The sequence below is a fragment of the Papio anubis genome, chromosome 1, assembly GCF_008728515.1.
Source record: "Papio anubis isolate 15944 chromosome 1, Panubis1.0, whole genome shotgun sequence".
Lineage (NCBI taxonomy): Eukaryota > Metazoa > Chordata > Mammalia > Primates > Cercopithecidae > Papio > Papio anubis.
Window position 1 is genome coordinate 32,115,389 of NC_044976.1, and position 21,864 is coordinate 32,137,252.

General features: G+C 46.2%; 1 protein-coding gene and 1 long non-coding RNA gene across 7 annotated transcripts in view; both read right to left on the reverse strand.

The window, feature by feature from the left end:
- Positions 1 to 21,864, reverse strand: part of CSMD2 (CUB and Sushi multiple domains 2) — a 649,640-nt gene that overhangs the window by 418,305 nt on the left and 209,471 nt on the right. For all 6 annotated transcript variants that reach the window (XM_021939191.2, XM_021939203.2, XM_031666818.1 and 3 more), the window contains exon 4: positions 2,920 to 3,114. In XM_021939191.2, coding sequence (XP_021794883.2) covers positions 2,920 to 3,114 — 195 coding nt within the window. The remainder of the gene's footprint in view (positions 1 to 2,919; positions 3,115 to 21,864) is intronic.
- LOC108586272 lies at positions 3,124 to 9,687 on the reverse strand. Its single transcript, XR_001903339.3, has 3 exons — positions 9,279 to 9,687; positions 8,466 to 8,929; positions 3,124 to 7,959 (listed from the first exon to the last, which is right to left on the reverse strand). It is a non-coding gene; the product is annotated as an uncharacterized LOC108586272 (long non-coding RNA).

Sequence of the window (21,864 nt, forward strand, 5' to 3'; positions counted from 1 at the left end):
TAGACTGCAAGGAGATGACAAAACCAAGAGGAAATCAGGCTCTTGTGCCTAAGAGGATGACGGAAATTCTGAAATGGGCTCAAGGTGCAGGTGGCACCAAGGTGGGAGAGTCTGGAGAAAGAAGAGAGGGTACAATGCACATTACAGGGAACGTGGAGTCTGCCAAGACAGAAGCCAGGGAGAAGCTTCCCGGGAGGAGGGGCCAAAAGACTGTGAGGCTCCTGGTTGCTCATACTTTCATTTTAAGTCATCTGCATTGCTAAGATGTAAGCTCCTTGCATTGCCACACCTTCCATAAAGCCTGAACTACATGCAGACGCCTTCATTGGTGTTTTTGGTTGTTGGCTTGTATTTTGTCTTTTGGAGAAGTGGGGGATCTAAGAAAAATGGACCCAGTTCCCAACCTAAGTTGGCAGAGCAGAACCAGGGGAAGGGAGACATGGTAGTGAATTCAAGGTTCAGAGGAAGCTAAAGCTAACAGATTCCTGGAGATATTAGGAGGGTTAGTGGATTTCCACCATATTAGCATGGGATATTGCTGCAACTTATACTTCACTAAGCAGAGTGATACCCTCACTGCATCCGATAACTGGATTACATTTGTTTTTGGATTTTATCTTGAACAAAATAGCATGACATTTACAGTGCTGCAAAAAGAAAAAGAACTGCAGTTTATATTTCATAACTTAGACACTTGATTTTATTTACTATCATATGTCAGTTCTATCGTCATTTCACAACTCTGACACCCTCCTTGGAAGATCAGAATGTTAACTGTAACTTCCTCAAGGCGGGGGTGGGTAAGGATGCTATAAGAAAGGGCAGATACAGCAGTTTTCAGGCTGTGGTTAGGCCACACACCTGTGTGTAGGGACCAAGGTCTCACCTGATTGGTTTGGTAATTCCTGAAGTCAATCATGGAAAGAGGCAGGCCCTGAGTTAGGAATGAAGCCTGGGAAGGTGGGACTTAGGAAATCAGGAAAGGGAACTCTAGTTCCCTTGCCCTCCACCAAGAAGGCTCAACATGGCCAAGGCCCATTCTATTGGTTGAGGAGAGGTAAACAAAGGTGAAGTCAAGTGGCGACTCAGATTGATTGGCTGTGGCTTGCCTATTGGGAGGGAATTCACAGCTGTGTCTGGACTCAAGCAGAAAGGGTGCAATGACCAATTAAGTCCGCCATGGGAGTGGGAAGAAGGGAAATAGGTATACACGCCATGTAATTTTTATCCTTGGTGTCAATAACAAAAAGTGTGTGCATGTGGCAGGAAGAGGGAGTTGCTTATCCCTGGAGCTAGCCTATTATAGTAATTACAGAAAACCTTCCTCCAAAAGAAAAGTAAAACTTGAACTAAGGAGGACCTACTTATTCCAATGACTTCTCAACTCCTGGAAATGTTCCTCCTAGACTGATATATGGATGTTCAGGATCCATGGAATTTAGAGATGAGCGTTACTAGAAGAAAAGAGTGGTCAATAGTGCAAAGGTTTCTTAAGAGGTCAAGAAATATAAGAGCCAAAACAATTCCCATCTGATTTGGCAAAATGATGCAAATACTGAGGGCAAAGGCCAGTCTGCAGAGGAGCAAATGAGAAGGGAAAAGGAGGGACAGGGCTGGATGGAGCTTCCAAGATGCTGAGCCATGTAGATGGCATGGGAAATCTTACAGTGTGATGTGATTGTTTTTCAAAGGTGGCTAAAAATTGTCTGCATGCATCATAATCTCAATTTACGTACATATTTGTAACATATGCTTATGTGCAATATGTATGGAAGAAGATGGAAATGAAATACATTAAAATCATGGTTAAAACAGGTAAATTTTCTTTCTTCTTTATTTCCTTCTGTATTTCCTAAGCGTTTAAAAATGATCACGTGCCAGGTATGGTGGCTTATGCCTATAATCTCAGCACTTTGGGATGCCAAGGCCTGAGGATTATTTGAGCTCAGGAGTTCAAGACCAGCCTGGGCAACATAGAGAGACTATGTCTCCATGAAAACAACAACAACAACAACAAAAATTAGCCGGGCATGGTAATACATGCCTGTGGTCCCCGCAACTCCAGAGGCTAAGGCAGGAGGATCGCTTGATCCCAGGAGTTTGAGGCTGCAGTGAGCCATGATTATGTCACTGCACTCCAGCACGGAGGACAGAGGAAGATCCTGTCTCAAATAAAAAAAAAAAAAAAAAAAAGAAAGAAAAGAAAAAGAAAAAGAAAAAAGAAAAAAGAAAAGAAAAGGAAGAGGAAAAAAAAAAGATTGTGTAAGGAATAGGCTGGGAGTAGGGTGACAAATGTCTCTGTTGCCTGAAACTGAGAGGGTTTCCAGGATGCGGAACTTTCAGGACTGAAAGTCGGAAGGTCCTACGCAAATATGGACAAGTTGGTCATCCTAGCTGGGAGGCTGAGGCATAGAAGAGAGGTGTTTTTCTAGGGGAGGGGGTTCTTGGAGAAAAGAGATTTTGAGCATATTTGGAAGCTGAGAGGAAGAAACTATTAGATAGGGAGAGAGGCTGAATTTATAGGAAAGAGAAAAGAATAATTCCTACAGTGAGGTCAGTACGAAAGCTGTTGGGAAAGTGATCTGGCTTCCACAAGGGGAGACGGTCTGCAATAGGAGGAGAAATGATGTTTCTTCTGAGACAGGAGGGCTAGAGGTGAGGGAAGACTGGCTACATATAATTTTGTTGATGCAGGAGAAAAAATGAGGGAGTGCACACTTGAGGGTGAGGAGGTCAGGTGAGGCTGAAACACCCCTAGAACACCTGGGGCCCCTGAAGACCCTCTGTGCTGTCCAGACTTGGGCACCTCCCTCCCTGCTGGGGTGTAGCTTTCCCCTTCGAAACTGGATGTCACTGGAAGCTCCAGCATCCCCTTCCAGCCACCGCCCCACTCCGTCAGACCCCTCTCTGGCCACCTACCTCTGCAGGAAGGCAAGGGGAAGTCCCATGTGGCGCTGTTCTCAGAGCCAGCGTGGCAGGTGAGCACGGCGTGGCCCTCCAGGAAGAAGCCAGGGTTGCAGCTGTAGCGGACCTTGTCACCGAGGTTGAAGGTTGAGCCCTGCTGGATGCCATTGGGCAGCCTCCCTGGGTTCCCACATGTGTGGCTGGGGAGAACTGTGAGGAGAGACAGAGAAAGAGACAGGTAGCTTGTGAGGGCTGGAGACCTGCCAGGTTTTCTAGTAGCATCTCCCTAGGTCACTTGGGCTTCCTGGAACTCATTTCTTCTGTGAACAGCATTGCCCACTGCTGATCTGCCCGCTTCTCAAGGCTGTGGATTCCCTGAGAATGGGTTACTCAGAAGAGAGAGGGGTTACTCAAAATCTCACACATGAGATTTACAACTGGACATCCAGGTTTCTTGCCTTTTCTAATGTGCAGCCATGGATGTGAATTATGTCCATCCTGATCACTAGAGATGCAATCCCAGGAATATCACTTTAATCTCTTGGGCATGGCTGGCCTGATTTCAGACTCCACACTCTTTCTCACTAAATACCATAGAAGGGACATAAGGCATGACATAAGAGTAGGTGCTCATTAAATCCAGTGTCCTTTCTTTCATGTGTGATCCACCCTGGCAGCCAGAGGGGCACTTTGGCCCCGCAGGTTCAGGGGAGTTGAAAGGGTTGGATTAGGCAGAATAGGTAGTGAAGTGGGAAGACAAGAGCCTGGGTTCTCATCAGCCTGACTGGTTTAAAGGGGGAAAATTGGGAGCCAGGGAACACCATGCACAGTGTGTGGCCAGAGTCAAGCAATCATGGTCACCTGCAAGTGTGCTCTCATGAGGCAGAGGAAATAGTCTTGGGGAAGATGCAAGAGCACCACGACCTGGCAATAAGGAGGGAGGAGGATACAGCTTCTCTGTGCCCATAAGTCAGTCACCTGTCCCACCTGACCCAGCTCCCCCTGCCCTCTGCCTTGTCCCCCAGAGTTGGAACTGCCTGTGCCTTAAAGGTCAACACTTCCTATCATTCTAGGATACCCCCATGGGGTGAGGAGTAGGGGTCTTAGTCATGCCCAGACTACCGTTTAAGTACCTCTCCATTAATCCACCTGGCAATGATTTATTGAGGCTCTCTCTCTGAGAGGCCATGCAGCCAGATAGTGGAAAGTGCAGACTTGGAAGCCACTGTGCTTAGGTTCACTTCCTAGCCTGACATCTTACCACCCGTGGGACCGTGAGCAAGTCTTTTAACCTTTTTGCACTTCGGTTTCCTCATTTGTAAGATAGGGAGCTCAACAGCACCTTCCTTATATCAAATTAATTGTTGCAAGGATTAAGCCAGTTGAGCTATGCAAAGTGCTTAGGACAGAGCCTGATGTACAGTGAGTACAACACAAATGAATCTAAGTCTCAGTCCGGCGGGTGATGTGCACAATTAATGGCATACTAAGTGTTATGATGGGACAGGGACAGGTAGGGAACTAAACCCAGCTGGGGAAGAGGTCAGAGATCACTTCCTGGAGGAAGTGACAACTCTGCAGAACCCTGGGAGATTAGTAAGACTTAGCTAAACAAAAAAGAGCAAACAGCATGTGCAAAGGCCCTGAGGCCAGAGATAACCCAGGAGCTGAGGGAGCCTGGAGTAAAAGAGTGGGGTGGCAGTGATGGGGAAGTGGAAGTGGACAGGTCTGGACTCTAAATGGCTCCCCTAGTCCTTGCAATACCCCCTTCCTGCCAATGTTGCTGTTAGTATCTTCTTTCCAGAACCCTCTCTACCAGCCCTGATGATCTCAGAACCCTCTGAAAAAAGGTATTCCCTCCCTGTTCCTCTCTCCCTCTTCTGAGAGGAAGTAGTTCAGTGTAGAGGGTAACGGTAGACTTTGGAACCAGCCTGATCTGGGTGTGAAACCAGGTGCCATCGTGTCTTATTCTGTGTGACTTTGAGCCACATGAACTCTCTGAGCCTTAGTTTCTTCAACTGAGAAAGGAGTGAGGCCAAAAATATTCAGTGGTTGAGGGGGTAACCAATATGAATGCCGCACGCCTGGCACAATGCCCAGAACATAGTAGGTGCTCGCAAAATGGCAGATGTTCTCATTCCATTGGGCCACAGGGCCATGAGGGCATGGGCCTAGTCTGGTTCACAGGTATATCCTGGGAGACTAGCACAGTGCCTGGCACTTGTAGGGACATATGTGCATGTTCATTAATTAGTTATTTGGGGAGTTACTCATTCATGTATTAATTCCTTCATGCAACAAAATTCATTATGGGCTTTCTGTGCTTGGCACAGTGGGGCCAGCCCTCAGAGGCTTATACTTTTGTGAGAGTGAATCTTTAAGACTGAAGAGCTCTCCCTTGCCCATTCTTTACCTGTGACAAGCGAGATGACCTAGATGAAAAGATTTATCTCTATTGCCCTGTCCATTGGCCCAGCTTAGCATTTCCCATGATCCCACACTGCTAGTTTACTTAGCATTTCCCATGATCCTGTGTTGCTGGCTTACTTAGCATTTATCATATTCCCTTGCTGCTGGCTTGCTTGGTGTTTCCCATGATCCTGTATTACTGCTGGCTTACTTGGCATTTCCCATGATCCCCTGCTGCTGGCTTACTTGATACTTCCCATGATCTGCTGCTGACTTACTTGGTGTTTCCCATGATCCTGTACTGTTGCTGGCTTACTTAACATTTCCCATGATCTTACACTACTGGCTTACTTGGTATTTCCCATGATCCCCTGCAGCTGGCTTACTTGGTGTATCCCATGATCCCATGCTCCTGGCTTATTTAGCATATTCTATGATCAGTCCCCTGCTGCTGGTTCACTTGGCATTTCCCATGATGCCCTGCTGCTGGTTCACTTGGCGTTTCCCATAATCCCATGCAGCTGGCTTACAGCAGAGGCAATAACTGTGATGTGTGCATGTTTATGAGTGTTGGGGGTGGGAAGGACAGGTCAGGTAAACATTTGGAGAAAAAAGCAAGCTAAGGTGAGGGGAGGGAGCCAACTAGGGGAAATGAGCTGAGAACTGGTGTAGAACTAACGTTTCATTTTCCGCAATGAGATGCAAAGACCCAATTTAATTAAATTACTAATGTCAAATTTTTAATGAACCTGCTTCTGCTTTGGGCTTTCTTCCTTTGAAATTAATGACTGGAACGTCACTATAAATAAAAGTCGATTCTTCTTAAAAAGTCACTCTCAAACGCTCACTGCTCTTTACTTAATGAGCTGTTCATAATCAGACCACTCTGACCTGACGCTTCCATTGGGACCTGGGTGTAATGAATGGGGCTCATTTCCAAACCCACCTGCTTTTTTATGCCACGCTCCACTCCTGAGAGGTCCCACAGTGAATGGAGAAAGGGCAGACTTTAGGCTCAGAGAGACCTGGGTTCAAATCCCAGATCTGGCTGTGCAATCTTGAGCCATAAACTTTCACTGGCCTTCAATTCTCATGAAAATGGCGATACTTTTTCATCATGTAAGGGTGTTTTTGTTTGCTAGGACTGCTGTAACAAAGCACCACAAACTAGGTGGCCGAAAACAACAGAAACTTATTTTCTCAGTTATGAAGGCTAGAAGTTTAAAATCAAGGTGTCAGCAGAGCCATGATCTCTTTGAAACCTGTAGGGGAATCCTTCCTTTTCTCTTCCTAGCTTCTGGTGGTTTGCTGGCAAATTTTGCCGTTCCTTGGCTTGCAGATGCGTCATTCCAATCCTCTGTCTTCACATGGTGTTCTCTTGCTTTGTTTCTGTGTCTGAATGTCCCCTTTTTATAAGGACACCACTCATATTGGATAGGGTATATCCTAATGACCTCATCCTAACTTAATCATCTGCAAAGACCCTGTTCCAAATGAGGTCATATTCACAGGTACTGGGGGTTAAGTCTTCAACATAGCTTTTAGGGGGACACAATTCAGCTCATCCCAGGGCTGTTGTGCAGATTAAAATTCACCTAATAATACCTACCCCTGAGTGCCAAGTATGTTTCAGGTCCTGAACTAAAAGTTTATTTTACTTTTAGTCCAGGACCTGAAACATACTAGGCACTTTATCTTGTGGGATATGTAGTATCCTCATTTTACTGGTGAAAACAAAAACAAAAACAAAAACAAAACAGGCACAGAGAGCTTCATTCACTTGCTTGCCCAAGGCCACACAACTAGAAAATCGCAGAGCTAGGCTGAGGACATTGGTCTTTCTTGTTCAGCCTCCATTGTTCAGCACTCTGGAATATGAGATTGCTTCTGACAGAGGCAAAGCATCCAAGCACATAGTGGGTGCTTAATAAACAAGAGTCCTCTTACTCCCTTCATCATTCTAGGCACTGCAATAAGATGAAGAGAGATTACCTGCCTGTCCAGATTTAACAGTCTGATTTTTTTTCTCAGTCTGATTTGCCAATCCTGTACTTTTTAATAATGTCAAGGGCAACATTTAAAGTGTGGTCTTTTGTTATGTGTCTAATGCGCAACTTGCTGGACAGACATAGGAGATTGGAGATACGCTACAAAGCCAATCCTTTCTAAGGTACCGTGTTCTTTGATTTTTTTTTTAGAATGTCCGTGTATTTTTTAGCACAGACACTATAACCGTTCATGCTCTCCCATCTATAAAGCTTCCCTTTGATTGCTTACAAAATGAAGAGGGAGATATTTACATCCAGCACAGCCCAGAACAATATTATTAAAGCAGTGCCTGACATTGAACAATTTCATTGTAGATTAGCTGTGGGGAATTTTTGTCCCTTCTACAAAGCCTGACTCTTGCCAATCAACATAATATTCTCAGTAACTGTATGACAATGAATCTCCTCTGTGGTTGAAGTGCAGCAAAAGCTACACCATGCCTTCTTTTATTTTTAATTTGAGACTTTGGTTCCTATATTATAATGAAGAATCATTTACGCTCTCTGGACAAGCACCCTCCATATGTTTTGATTTCTTATCTTCCATCAAGTAACTTGTTTCATCTCCATGGCCATATGATTGATACCAAGTGGTAGGCTAGTTGGGAAGAAGAATTCAGGGAGAAGGATTTAGTCTTCCCACAATCCTCAGCATGGAAAGAAGAGAAGGTGATGCCTGTGTAGGTGTGTCCATATGTGTGTGATCTGGGGGCAGTGGGCAGGATCGGGGACGGAGGAATAGGAACTACTCTTTTTTGAGTCCCGGATCTGTGCTAGGCACTTCTACATCATATATTAGCTTATTTAATCTTTATAACTCCCTTATTTTTAGCGGTTTGGCCTTTTAAACATAATTCATTGCATACTTACTCTGTGCTATCCTTAATGTCAAGTGCTTTTCATGTATTTCCATCCCCAAAGAGTTTTCTATACTTGCTGTCTCCATTTCCTCTCCACTCAACTGATATATATTTATATTTTATTATACATGAGATATATAATTATACATTTTATATATGTCATATATAAAGTTAATATACATCATATACTACATATGATATATATTTTTGCTTGATACATCCATTTGTTTATTATTTGTCTCACCTTGCGACAGTGTCAGCTCCATAAGGACAGGCATTTTTTGGTCTTTTTTGTTCAATGCTGTTTCTCAGTTCCCAGAACAGTGCCTGATGTATAATAATACCTTCATAAAAGTTTACTGAGAGACTTAGTGATCTTATTCAATCCTCCCAACAACGTATCGAGAGAGGTGCTATTATCATCCCTTGTTGAGATAAGCATGGTTGCCAGAGATGTTGGAGCATTTATCCAAGGCCACACAGCTCACTCCAGGGACAGAGGTGGGTTTTCACATCACTGCCTGGGATTCCACATTTCTGCCTGCACTAGGCCATTCTTGCACTGACCATTCCACAGGAAGTCCATGGTGACTAGTGTACCTTGAAACATTCTCACAAGGAATTCACATGTATTCTCCTCAGGGAGAGGATTTGGGGTGACAACCAGGCAAGTTGACCTCTAGGTTGGTCCTGTATATTTCCTGCTACCTGTCAATCAAACAGAGGCAAGGGTGCCAGGGCATCAGATAGAGGATGCTACCCACAACTAGTAAGCGGCCCCCACCCTGCTGGGCTTTGCCCTAACCATTGTCAGGTGGAAGCCCTCCGCCATAAGCCTATTCTCTCTACTCATGTTTGTGATTTTGCAACCTTCAGCATCATGGTCATGTGGAAAGTTTTATAAAGATACTGATGCTTAGACCCTATCCCTAAACCTACTGAATCATAATATGAGAAATAGAGCCTGGGCTGCTCCAGGAGAATGAAAAGCTGAGATTGAGAACAACTCCCAGTAATCTATTCATGTAAGTTATTCCACTGGCCCAGCTGGGTTTACCTCTCTGAGCTTTAACTGCTCAATCTCCAGGGCCTTTCTTGTTTTCAGGTTTTTCCTTCTGAGAGCAGCAAACCTGGCCTCTCTCCTGGAGTTTCCTGTCCTCCATAAACCACACTTAGCCCTACAACTTCCTTCTCATCTGAAGACCCTCATGTCTCTTCCCTGGACTTCTGTACCCAACTCTGATCTTCTCACTGCTGGCCTTGCCCTCTCCAATGCATTGTACCCAGCAATGCTGAAGCCAGCATTCTAGAATGACAAATTCACCATGGTAGTGCCCTATTGACCCTGCCAGGAGCCCACATTATAAAAGTAAGTTCCGCTGGGCACGGTGGCTCAAGCCTGTAATCCTAGCACTTTGGGAGGCCAAGACGGGCAGATCACGAGGTCAGGAGATCGAGACCATCCTGGCTAACACGGTGAAACCCCGCCTCTACTAAAAAATACAAAAAAAACTAGCCGGGCGAGGTGGCGGGCGCCTGTAGTCCCAGCTACTCGGGAGGCTGAGGCACGAGAATGGCATCAACCCGGGAGGCAGAGCTTGCAGTGAGCCGAGATCTGGCCACTGCATCCCAGCCTGGGCAACAGAGGGAGACTCCATTTCAAAAAAAAAAATGTAAGTTCCTTACCACCAAGGCACAGGCAAACACAGAACCTCTGGTCTTCTGGGTGACTCTCATGAGAATATGTACTGATTTGAAAGATTAATTTAAAAAAAGGAAATAAAAAGAAAACCTTAAGAACCTCTCTGTTGCCATCAGCATAAATTAAAGCTTAGGCCTAGGCAGCCCCCATCCTTGTGATCTGACTGTTGCTGATGTTTTGTGCCTTCTCTCATGTAGTCCTCTCTACAATTGCTACTCTAAACCACAGGCTCCCCAAGCACTCCTTCCTTTTCTCTCAAATTCTTCGTCTGGCAGACTCCATCAAAGCCACACTTAAATGTCACCTCCTCCGTAAAGCCCTTCTTGATACCCTTAATGTCTTGTATAACCCATAAGATCCCGCAAGAACACATCTTGATTGAATACAAATACTGTCACAGCACAGTGTCATTGGAGATTGGCTCTTAGAATCCTCAATCTCCTGGCCCACGAAATACGCAGGCTCCCTCTGCTCATTTTGTTAATGTTGCAATCTCACAATCCCACATTTTACAAGATTGGGTTTTTTTGGACCCCACCTAAGGAGTTATGTGGGGGTTTCCTTGCGCTTCAATTCCTGCACTTTGTTGTGTGTTGTAATTCATTCATTCATCCATTTATAACACCCTGGCTTCCAAACAGGAGCTGGGCCTGCTTGTAATTGTTTCTTTAGGTGTCTATTTTCATCTCTGGACTCCTTGAGGGGCAGGAACGGTACTGTATTCTTTATATATCTAGCATTTGATTTCATGTCTGGCAGGAAGAGAGTGCTCAGTTGAAGCCGGAATGTGTTGAGTAAATGAAATCTATATGTATACATAATAAAATATATATTATATATTAATCAGAATTACACACACACACATGAAGCGGTAAACTAGTGTAAGAATTGGCAAACATTTTCCATACAGGGCCAGACAGAAAATTTTTTTGACCTTGTAGACTATACGATCTCTGTCACAGGGACCTGATTTTTTCCATGCAGTGTGAAAGTAGCCACAGGCAATATATGTTCCAACCAAACTTTAGTTATAAGAACAGCCAGCTGACCCACAGACCACGGTTTGCTGACCCTGAACTAGTGTTTATTCAGTTATGTACTTACGTGAGACACATGATTCATATCTCAGGAGCCACCCTTCTCCTGTGATAAAGGCGAGTGAGGAAAGGTCAGTTTTGATGGGAGTCAAGGATGGGAAGGGACTGTGGGGCAAGTGGGCTGCACCAGGGAGGGTGCTGGACAGAGGTGACTGGCAGGTACTGGAAGGGACAGGCAGGTGGCACTTGAATATTGAGACCTACATCAAATTTCCTTTTCCCTTCCATGTGGCCCTGGGGACAGGTGGGCATTGTGCTGGCTGCAGGGAAGGGCTTGTGTATTTATAGCTTCCACCCTTCCCCATTAAAATGGGATTTATTTTTAGTCTTTATAGCTAATCCTTAGGTTGGTAATGATGACCTTATTTTACCAAAGAGACAGCTGAATTTAGAGACCTGAAGGGTCACACAGGTAATAGAAGTAGTGAAAGTAATAACAGTCACGGCTTGAGTGTTTACTATGAGCTGGGCACATTGCTCAGTAATCTTCTATTTCATCTTACCTGGACGGAGGCACAAATGTCTCCTTTTTACAGGGAGGAAACTGAGGAACAGCTGGGCTAACTCTGACCCAGGGCTACACTGCAGGTTGGGATCAAAGCTGGGGTTGAAACCCAAGCTGCTTTGCCATGTTGTAATTTGATCTCCCAGAATTGAAGGCCTTTGTCTGTTTCACTGCTTGCCCAGTGTGAAGTCCATGCTCTTGGTACCTTCAGAGTTCCTCTCCTTGCCAGGCCTAGAGCATGCCCAACCCACACCCAGTCAGAGCTCTCCTTGGCCCCTTTCCTCCAACCTGGACTAGCTGGGGCTGCAAATACGTCCATCATGGCACCAGAGGGGCCACAGAGAGGCTGTCAGAACAGAACTCTCCTTGCTGCTTCCTAACCACAGAACCCATGGCTTCCTTCCTTCCACCTGGGATTCTTTTAAAGAAGCACTACCAAGAAGCAAACACCATAGGCCCCAGAATAGAGCTGCCAAGTAAAACACAGGACTCCCAGTTCGAGGTGAAGTTCAGAGAAACACAAACCCTTCTATAGTATAAGCATATCCCTTGGAATATTTGGAATATACTTATACTAAAAAGACTTTGTTATTTGAAATTCAAATTTAACTGGGTTTCTTGTATTTTCATTTGCCAATTTGGGCAATCCTGACCCAGAGGGAAGAGGTATCTTTTCTGCATCCAAGACTTCAACCTCTTAAAAGGTTGGGGCCATTTCTCTGGGGAAATGGGATAGAGGAAAAAGGGACGAGCTAGACCCTGCCTTTAAGGAATTTAATATTGAACTAGAAGAGTGGATGTAGAGGGGGACATTTCAGGGCCTCCTAGGGTAGGACCTGAGAAGGTTTGGGATACAGCAAGATTGTAGGGGAGCAGTGAGCCACAGTGCCTCCTTCTTTCTCCTGTCACTCTCTGAGGGAAGTTCACTTTTTCCAAACCAATAACATGTGCTGCCCCTGTTTCAGAAGACTATGGCAAGCCTCGGTTCCTTGGAGGAAGAGCATTAGGCTGGCACCAGGTCCTTTATCCTATGTCCTATGTGATCCTCTCCAGCACCTGCCTCTCTGCCCCCTGCTCAGCTCGACATGCCCCCACGGCACCCTAGCACAGGGATAATCAAACGTATCTAGACAGAAAAACACATGGAAAATCAGTGATACCCTATGGTGAAACATGGCAAAATACTGTTAATATTAGGCTTAGAATAGCTAAATATGCAATTTGGGGCTAAATTTGATTAATTGCATAGTGGGGTCGAAAAATGTCTTCCGGTGTGTTCCATGATACACTGGCTGAGAAATAAATGTAACGAGAAAAACGTTCAGTGTGTCAGGTAATTTTTAAAAATACCACAGAAACTCTCTCCTTGTGAAGAAACCAGTGCTTACAAGTTGATCTGAGTTTCTGCAGGAAAAACCTGCTTAACCTTGCTTAATCCAGAATTTCCCAAAATTTGACTATATAATCACTGCCCTGACTTTGGAACTTTTCTCTCAGTAATGCCTAATAACATCTGAATTGTTCTGTGAAACACATTTTGGGAGATATTGGATTCCGGGATAAGATAAACCTGAGTTGCTTTACTTTCTGTATTAGTCATCATGAAAATAAAACAACAATAGCCAGGGTAGTTGACATTTACATAGAACTTTCCAGGTTACTATGAAAATGTTTTTCTTGACAAACATGTCTCCCACTGGAACATGCAAAGGACTGTTTGTTCTGGGGGCAGGGCTGGCCTAAGGTCTTCTGTGACCCATTGGCTAGTAACTTGTGGTGGTAAAATCAATTCTTACCAAAGAGGTAAACTAATCGCTTTCAGATGAACGTAGCATGTTAAGGAAGGGCAAAGAGGACAAACAAAAAGAAAGAAAACCTTTCTTTTCATCTGAGAACTTTTTTTTTTTTTTTTTTTGAGACAGAGTCTTACTCTGTGGCTAAGGGTGGAGTGCAGTGGCATAATCTTGGCCCACTGCAACCTCCACTTCCCGGGTTCAAGCAAGTCTCCTGCCTCGGCCTCCCGAGTAACTGGGATTACAGGCGCGCACCAGCACGCCCAGCTAATTTTTGTTGTTGTTGTTGTTGTTTTTTAGTAGAGATGGGGATTTACCATGTGAGCTAGGCTGGTCTCGAACTCCTGACCTCAAGTGATCCACCTGCCTCAGCCTCCCAAAGTGCTGGGATTATAGGTATGAGCCACCGCACCCGGCTGCCTGACAACTTTTATAGCAGGATATGTTTTCTGTTTGTCTGGGACAGAATGACCCTCAGGCTTTGGGAGGTTTATGGCCAGGGCTGCCATGTTTGGCCCACATCCCTGTCCAGCTGCAAACAGAATGTCATCTTCTATGGCCTCAGCCTTGAACCAATCCTGGCAAAGGAGCTCAAAGAAGAGGAGGCTCTGAACCTAGCTGGAGTGTCCTGCCTTGAGGCTGGGGGTTATAACTATCGGTGAGGCTGCCCACCTGGGAAGTCACTCTATCACTTCCCAGGGCTGTCCCAACAGACTGCATAACTAGCCCTGTTATCTCCTTAACCTCCCCCAGGGTGGGAGCCCTGCTCTGGGTCAGGCTCTGCTGCCCCTGCCCAAGGCTGAGTCTTAGTCCCCTATATCTTGCTGACTGGTAGGGAAGTATTGCCTTGAGGACCAGCATTACTTGGGATGCCCATAGCAATGTCCCACACATCAACTAATCCCCTAGACAACAGAATTCCAGAGCCCTTATTTCCTCCACTTGGCTCCCTGTCCAGGGCCCTGAAGCCCCAGCACACCTCACAGGCATCTCTCTTCTTAAGGCAAGAGACAGCTGAACTCATATTCTACTGGAAGAAGCACAACGTTCCCAAGGCTCCAGACCCATGGCCTCTCTCCTTCCAAGAAAAGTTAGACAGGGGCCCAAAGAGGAACTGAGGAAGTGGTGTCTGACCGCCATCATCTATCTGATTCTTGTACCTTCTGCAAAGGATGGTGAACAGGGCAACTACAAAAGACAGGGACTCAACGTGTGGTGCATCTGAGTTCCTGTAGAGTGTCCTGTGAATCCTCGTCCTCCTCGCTTCCTCCTTCACTATCTGCACCATCGCTTACGGACCACTTCTATGACAAACTTCACACTTAATCCTGTCTCATTTAATGCTCGTAACAGCCCTGAGGTGGATACTGTGCCCATTGGACAGGAGAGGAAACTGAGGCTCAGAGAGAGTGAGTCACTTGCTCATATTCACACAGCATGGTACCAGGGGAGCTGGGATGTACACCTAGTCAGCCTGACCTTGGCACCTTCTTTCTTAGCTGCTGTAGAAGCAGAGGAAGAGTTGGTGAGTCACAAGACTATCTTGCTGGCTACGGAGTCTGCTTTGAGGCTTTGTTTTCTACAGGTCCCTCTAACTGGACCAAAGATGGTGCTTTGTGAACATTTTGCAGTTTGAGGATCAGGAACAGTGGGAAAGGAGAGCCCCTGCCTCATCCATTCACTTTCACTCATCTCTGGAGTCCAACTACTCTCCAAAAGCTTCATGGAGGCCCCTGGGCAGGGGGAGGCCATCTGTTCAGGTCCTCTGACATCACAGAGGCAAGTGGTAGAATGGGCTCTGCCTTCTGCCCTGGACAAGCTCCTTACTTAGAAGATCCAAAAATGTCTTACACAGAAACACAAGCATACTAACACACTCTCACACTCAACATGCACAAATCCATCCATGCACATACTCCCCTTTACAAGAGACATGCACACACATACATTCTCATACACATAAACATGCACGTATAAAAAGACAAATTCAGGATGCATCTGAACACAGCTCTTACATTCACACACATGACAACAGATACAACACACTTACTCTCCCACATATTTGAATAAACCACTCATGTTTATGTACAACCTGTGTCCATCTCAAGATACTGATCCATTTCTGTGTAGCCTCTCTGGATTAATAAACTTTTGCACAGACGTCTCTTTATACAACCAGAACAGCCCTCAGAAACCAGTGTTATATCACACACTCATGGGGCCTGCCTGACACTTGTGTTTAAGCTCCTGTTTTCCCAGACACAGAATGCAGGGATAGAGGCGTGGAGGTAGTTCTAACCCTAGAGATGTCTCAAGCATCTGCTGGCTCAGTCTGTGATCTCAGAGGCAGGGATCAAGGGCTGTCAGGGTCAGGGAGACACAGGGTGTCATGGTCCAGAAAATGTCTCCGGCGTCCCATAGACTTGGGTTTGAATTCCATCTGTGCCTCTCCTGGCTGTGGGTTACTGGTTATATAACAGGTATGGATTAGGAGCGTGGACTCTGGAGGTGGACTCTGGGCTCATAATCAATTCCCAGCACCGTTACTTAAATAGCAAGCTACTTCACCTTCCTGCATCTCAGCTTCCTCACCAATAAAATGGGGGTAATAATCACACCCAGCTTAGAGAGCTGTTGAGAGGATTAAGTCCGATAAACCAGGCAAAGTGCTTATCTCAGTGTCTGGCACACAGGAAGTGCTCAATAAGTTTAGGATGTGATTACATATAAGCCCCTGGAGTTCCCTGGGAGAAGATGCCAGGGCAGTGTGGGAGAGGCTGGAGCTGAAATAGAGAGAAGCCGGGCACAGTGGCTGGGGAGAGCAGATGGCCCCAGGAGCCAGAACATGGGATGCACCCTGGCTCTGCCAGGCAGGCAGCATCCCTTAGACCTACACTGCTCCTGTTGAGCCAGGGAGCGGTCTGCTGCTTTGAATTCTAAAGACCTCCCTTACAGCCTAAGAAGAATCACTCATGAATAGTCCTACCCAGCTGCAAACTGAAATGCAAGAGGAGACCCTATGTATCACTGGATTCAGACCTGGTCCCCTCTCTGACCCTCTCCTCAGCTGCCCTGTGCTGCCCTGGCCCACCAGCCAGTGGCTCACAGCTTCAGGGATGAGGGGAAGGAATAATTCAGAGAAGTTTCCTGGAAGAGGCATTTGGTACAGTCTTGATAGAGAAGGAAGGATGTTCCAGAGACAGGAAGTGGCACATGGCCACGAGCACAGAAGCCCCCACTGCTTGCTTTCCAGGCTCTTATTCCCAGGGTTAGTGACTCTTAACTTCCTGTCTGCAGTCCAAGTCCCAGTCCAGACCTTCCTCTTGACTCCAGACCCCAAGTCTTGCTACTTTCAGGTTTCACTAAGTGAAAATCTCAGAGATGCCTCCAACTGCACATGACCCAAAGCACTCTCCTGCCCTTACCCCAAACCCATCTCTCCCCTGGGTTCCTTGCACCTGGGACTAGCCCATCATCCAGTCAGCCATCCAAGCCGAGACCTCATCTGGTCCCACACCCAGTCTCTTGAATTCGCTTTCTTCCATCTCTTATATCTGCCCCCACCCAATTGCTGAGGCTCCAGGACCAGCCCCTACCCTATCTCAGTTTCTTCCCTTGGACTTGGAGATAGCCTCCTCATTGTTCTGTCTTCAGACTTGCCCCAGTCCAACCCATTCTCTAAACAACTAGTAGGATCATGGCTATTCCCTCCTAAAAGCTCTTCAGTTGGTGTCAAGTTCTATAATGTCACTCAAGGTCCTCCATGAGCTAGCCCCACCCATGTCTCCAACTGTACGTACCCCTGTCTCCTCCTCACACCCAATGTTCCAGCAACAACGGCTCTCCTTATATCTCCTCCAGCAGACAGAGAGAGAGAGAGAGAGAGAGAGAGAGAGAGAGAGGAGAGTGTCTATAGTCATGCTGGTGTGTTGGTGTTACACGAGCATGTGTGTGTCTATATATGCATGTAAGCTGCATATGTATGAAATGTGTGGGTATGTGGGTATGTTCAGGGACATGACATGTGGCATGTGGGTATTTAGGTAGGAGAGCCTGTTGAGGATGGACATTGAGGGAAACGTGGTTGAGAAGCCAGCAGTTGGCACAGCTGGGCAAGATGACATTTACAGCAAAGGCTAGGCTACTGACAGGCCCAGGAAATCAAGGCCTGGGAGCCAGGTGTTACCAGGCCCTGAATATCCCCAGGTGAAATCAAGGGAGCTGCACTCCCCACTTTCCAGACCTGGCCTGCAACTGTCCTGGGGCACAGGTCATATGCACAGAAGAAGCCTTATGCCATCTTGGGTATCTTGTCTCCCTCCTTCCTATTCAGCCAAGGATTGGGATGAGAGGCCTCCAAACAGCCTGCATCTGTCTTCATGTCTCTGAAGAGCCACTGTTGACCTGATCATCCCACCATGGTGATTGTTCACCAAAGACAGAAAGCTGTTAATTCCAGCTCCTAACTGATTACTGCATTGAGTCAGGCCTTATTCAGAACCTTGGGTGTTTTTCTAGACACCTGAGAACCCCAATTTATCTTTCCCCTTGGTCCTCTATCTGACAATCTGACCTACAGTCATTCCTGACTGACATTGGCCAAGTCTCTAACCCTCCACTCTCTTTTCCCAGGCCAGTCTGTTAGCACACATCTCCAGGGCAGGAGGGAGGCTTCAGAAGCCAGCCTAGTTCTCTCTTTCCTCCCTTGAGCAAAAAGACAAGAATGTGTCTAAATTTTAGGGACACTGCATTCCATTCTGTCATCTGTTCAAGAGGCACATGGCTTACTGGAGCTGCTCATTCATTCACTCATTCAACCAATGTCTTCACACACCGGTGGTGTGCTGGGAACTGATGATGAGTGTCCTCCTTGCCCTCATCATGCTTACACTCTACAAAAGGTGCTCTTGTGTTTAAAAAACTATCAGAGCCCATCCCAGGCTGCAATCCCTAAGAAGAGGTGGGGCCAAATGACCTTCAAGGATCTGCTCTGTGCCAAGCAATTATACTAGCCATTTACATCATTGATTGCCAAGAAAAATCAATCTCTTCTCTGCCTTTCTCCCATCTACCCACCCATCCTCCACTTCAGGTTCCCTGCCAGGCTCACCTCCTTCTCCAGTCCTCCTGCTCTGACACTCACCTGCCTATAAAACAAACCCAGGCACCATCCTTAAGCTTCTTGTGACTCTTTGATGCTGGCAGAATAAATTGTCTACTTCTTAGCAAGACATTTAAGGTCCTACATGATCTGGACTCAGCCATCTGTCCAGGTTTTCCTCCCTCTACTTCCATCCTTACCACACCCTCAACCACGCACATTCCTGCTCCTTTGGAATTATCACCTCTCCTTCCGTGACCTCTTCTTTGTGCCCTTTCATGCTTCTTGGCCTCTGGAGTTGCTGGCCCCATCTCTGAAGTACTCTTCTGCTTTTCCTCATCTGGCACATCCTTCTCTACCTTTCGAGACTCAGTTCAAATGTCACCTCTGGGAAGACATCCCCTTCTCCTCCGTGGAGCCCAGTGGTCTAGTGTGCTTTGTACACACCTCTGATGACACTCAGCATGGTGGGGAGACCACAGGAGCCAAGGCAGAGAGAACGAGAAGAGCAGTTAAGGGCTGAGTCCTAGGAAACTCTGACCAAGAGTTTCCTTGACGCCCACAAGTATCTTGAGAATGACAACTTGGCTGGCAATGTATGAAATGCCACCAAGAGAGCTGAAGCCAGAAGATGACTGAACAGAGCTGTTGAATTTGATGGTCCAGTTATAGAACCAGTGGTATTAAACAGAGGAAAAGTAATAGAGCAAAGAGGTAGAGGTGTGAATAAGGATAACAGTAGTGATGGTGGATAATCTTTAAGTACATGAAGTTGTTCTCTGCCCCAGGGCCTTTACACAATATTCCCTGGCCCAGAAGTGCTCTGTCTTGCACTCTGCATTGCTCACTCATGATCATCTTTCAGCACTCAGCTCAGATGTCACCACCTCAGAGAAGCCTACCCTGACATTTAATCCAACCTCAGCTATTCTGCCTCACCACCCTTTATTATACCTTCAGAGCATTTACAGTCATGAGTAATCATTTTACGTGGTTCTTGTTTTTGTTGTTTACACACACATACACACAGGCCCACACACAGTAACATGTAAGCTCCATGTAAACAGAGACCTTGTCTGACTTTTTTCACTTTTGTATCCCGGCATATAGCACAGTGGCCAGCACACAGTAGACACTCAAAAACTATTTGTTGAATCAATGACTCTATGAATGTATGGATGCATAAATGAGTGGATGGATGACAACCTCAACGTACTTAGCTTTCTTGAGATTGTTGGCCGTATGTTTACTGAACTCACGTCAGGGGGCTTCTGTTCCTTAAACATTCCCTAAGGCATTGGGCACCAGCAAATGTTTGTTGGATGGCCACATGTGGCAAAAAAGTCTAGCTCCACCAAAATTCCATCTTCCCTTCTTGGGGCACACAGCTAGACAACCTTTCCTAGACCTCCCTGCAGTTAGGTGGACCATAGGCAAAAGTGATATAGGCCATGGCCAGTCTTAGCCCATAAAAACCTCCATGCAACCTCCTGCATGTTCTTCCTACATTGGCTGGATGTTGTTGATCAGACCCAAGGGGATGTGGGTCTCCAAGGTGGAAGGAGGCTTTATTCCTGAATTTCTGGGTGGAGTAGAGCTCCCCACCACAGTAAACACCTGCCCAGGACAGATACATGAGCAGCAAATGAATTTAAATTTGCGGAGTCGTAGAAATATGGTGTCTTGTGGTCACCATGGCCTACCCATTCTCTGCTACACAGCCAGGACCAGCTTCTCTCACATGCCCCGGAATCCTCACACAGTCTGTCTGTCCTGCAACCTCAAGCTGTGCCAACTCGCCACATTTCCATGATGTCTACAGTCCAGCTGACCCAGGAACCTCCCCTCTCTAAGTTTTCAGTAGAACCCAATCTCTGTTGCTCATAGTCCTTTTAGAGTCTGTAGCTTTTTCTGAGATCCATGGGCTAGAATCAAAAGGGTCTCTACTACTTTGGAGTCAGGGATCTTTTGAGAAAAGATAAAACACATGTACCCTCCTCCCAGGAAGACAGGACCCACAGGCCCCCGAGGTCAGGCATGGGTTCCTAGTGCTTTTGCCCAGCATGGCTCACCTGACAGCCCCATTCCAAGCCTAAAATGCCCCCGCCAGAAAAGGGCCTTGCCTGTTCAAGCTGACCCTGCTCCCTGAGAGATATGGATTGATTTTATTGACTAAGGAGCCAGCCATGACCATGTCAAAAATTGATCAGACTAGCCTTCATTCGCAGGGCAGTTCCCATGGATAAGGCTACAAGCCCAGTGCTCAGAATCCCAGTACCACTGCCCAGTGATGCTGGTTCCCTGCCACGCTCACTCCCTTCTCCAATCCCCCACGCTACCATGTGACCTCGAGCAAGTCCTTTCCCTCCCCAAGACTCAGTTTCCTCATCTATAAGTAGGATAATAATATAACTATCCCTTAGGGTTGTTATGTGGATCCAGGCAGATAATCCATGCAAGGCACCTGGCACAGCACAATTCCTGGCACAGACCTAGAGCCAGTATTATCTCCTTCAACCCCCTCCCCTGAGAGTCGAAGTAGGTATAGTACTATCATGATCTTGTTTCTACAAATGAGGAAAAAAGACCAGAGAAATGAACTAACTTGCCCTAGGTCGTAAACTTTGTAAGTAACAAGCCTGGACTCAAACCCCTAAACTTGACTGCCTTCCACAGCTGATTGGTACTGGGTTGCTATGGAAACTTGCAGGGCCCAGGGTAAGATCTAGCGGAGGCCAAGTGAGGGGTGTGCGGGTGGCAGTTCGGTTGGTGGCGGGTTAGGGAACGCTGACTTAACTCTGGTCATCCAAATACCCACAATTATACAATTGAAGGTAGACAGGGTTAAGTCAGTATTAACTTGCCCAAGCCTGCAGTAAAGGAGAAGGAGGTATGTTCATAGCAGCACTATTCACAACAGCCAAGTGGGAGAAGCAACTCCAGTGTCCATGATGGGTGAATGGCTAAACAAAACATAGTACATCCGAACGATGGAATGTTATTCACCCTGACAAAAGAAGGGAATTCTGACACATACTACAACATGGATGAACCATGAGAACATCATGGTAAGTGAAATGAGCTAGTCACAAAAACAACAAATACTGTATGATTCCACTTAAATGAGATACCTAGAGTAGTCAAACTCATTGAGAAAGAAAGCAGAATAGAGGTTACCAGCGGCTGGGGGAGAGGGAAAAGAGGAGTTACTACAGACTCTAGGGTCAGAGCTTCAGCCTGGGAAAATGAAAAGATTCTGGAGCTGGATGGCAGGGATGGTCATACAACAGTGTGAATGTACTTCAGATACTTAATGCCAATGAACTAACTCCACACTTAAAAATGGTTAAGATAATGAGTGGTGTTATGTGTATTTCACCATGGTTGAAAATAATGATTCTTTTAAAGGGAGGAGGAGGTCAAGGTGTTTATTCATCACCCGTAG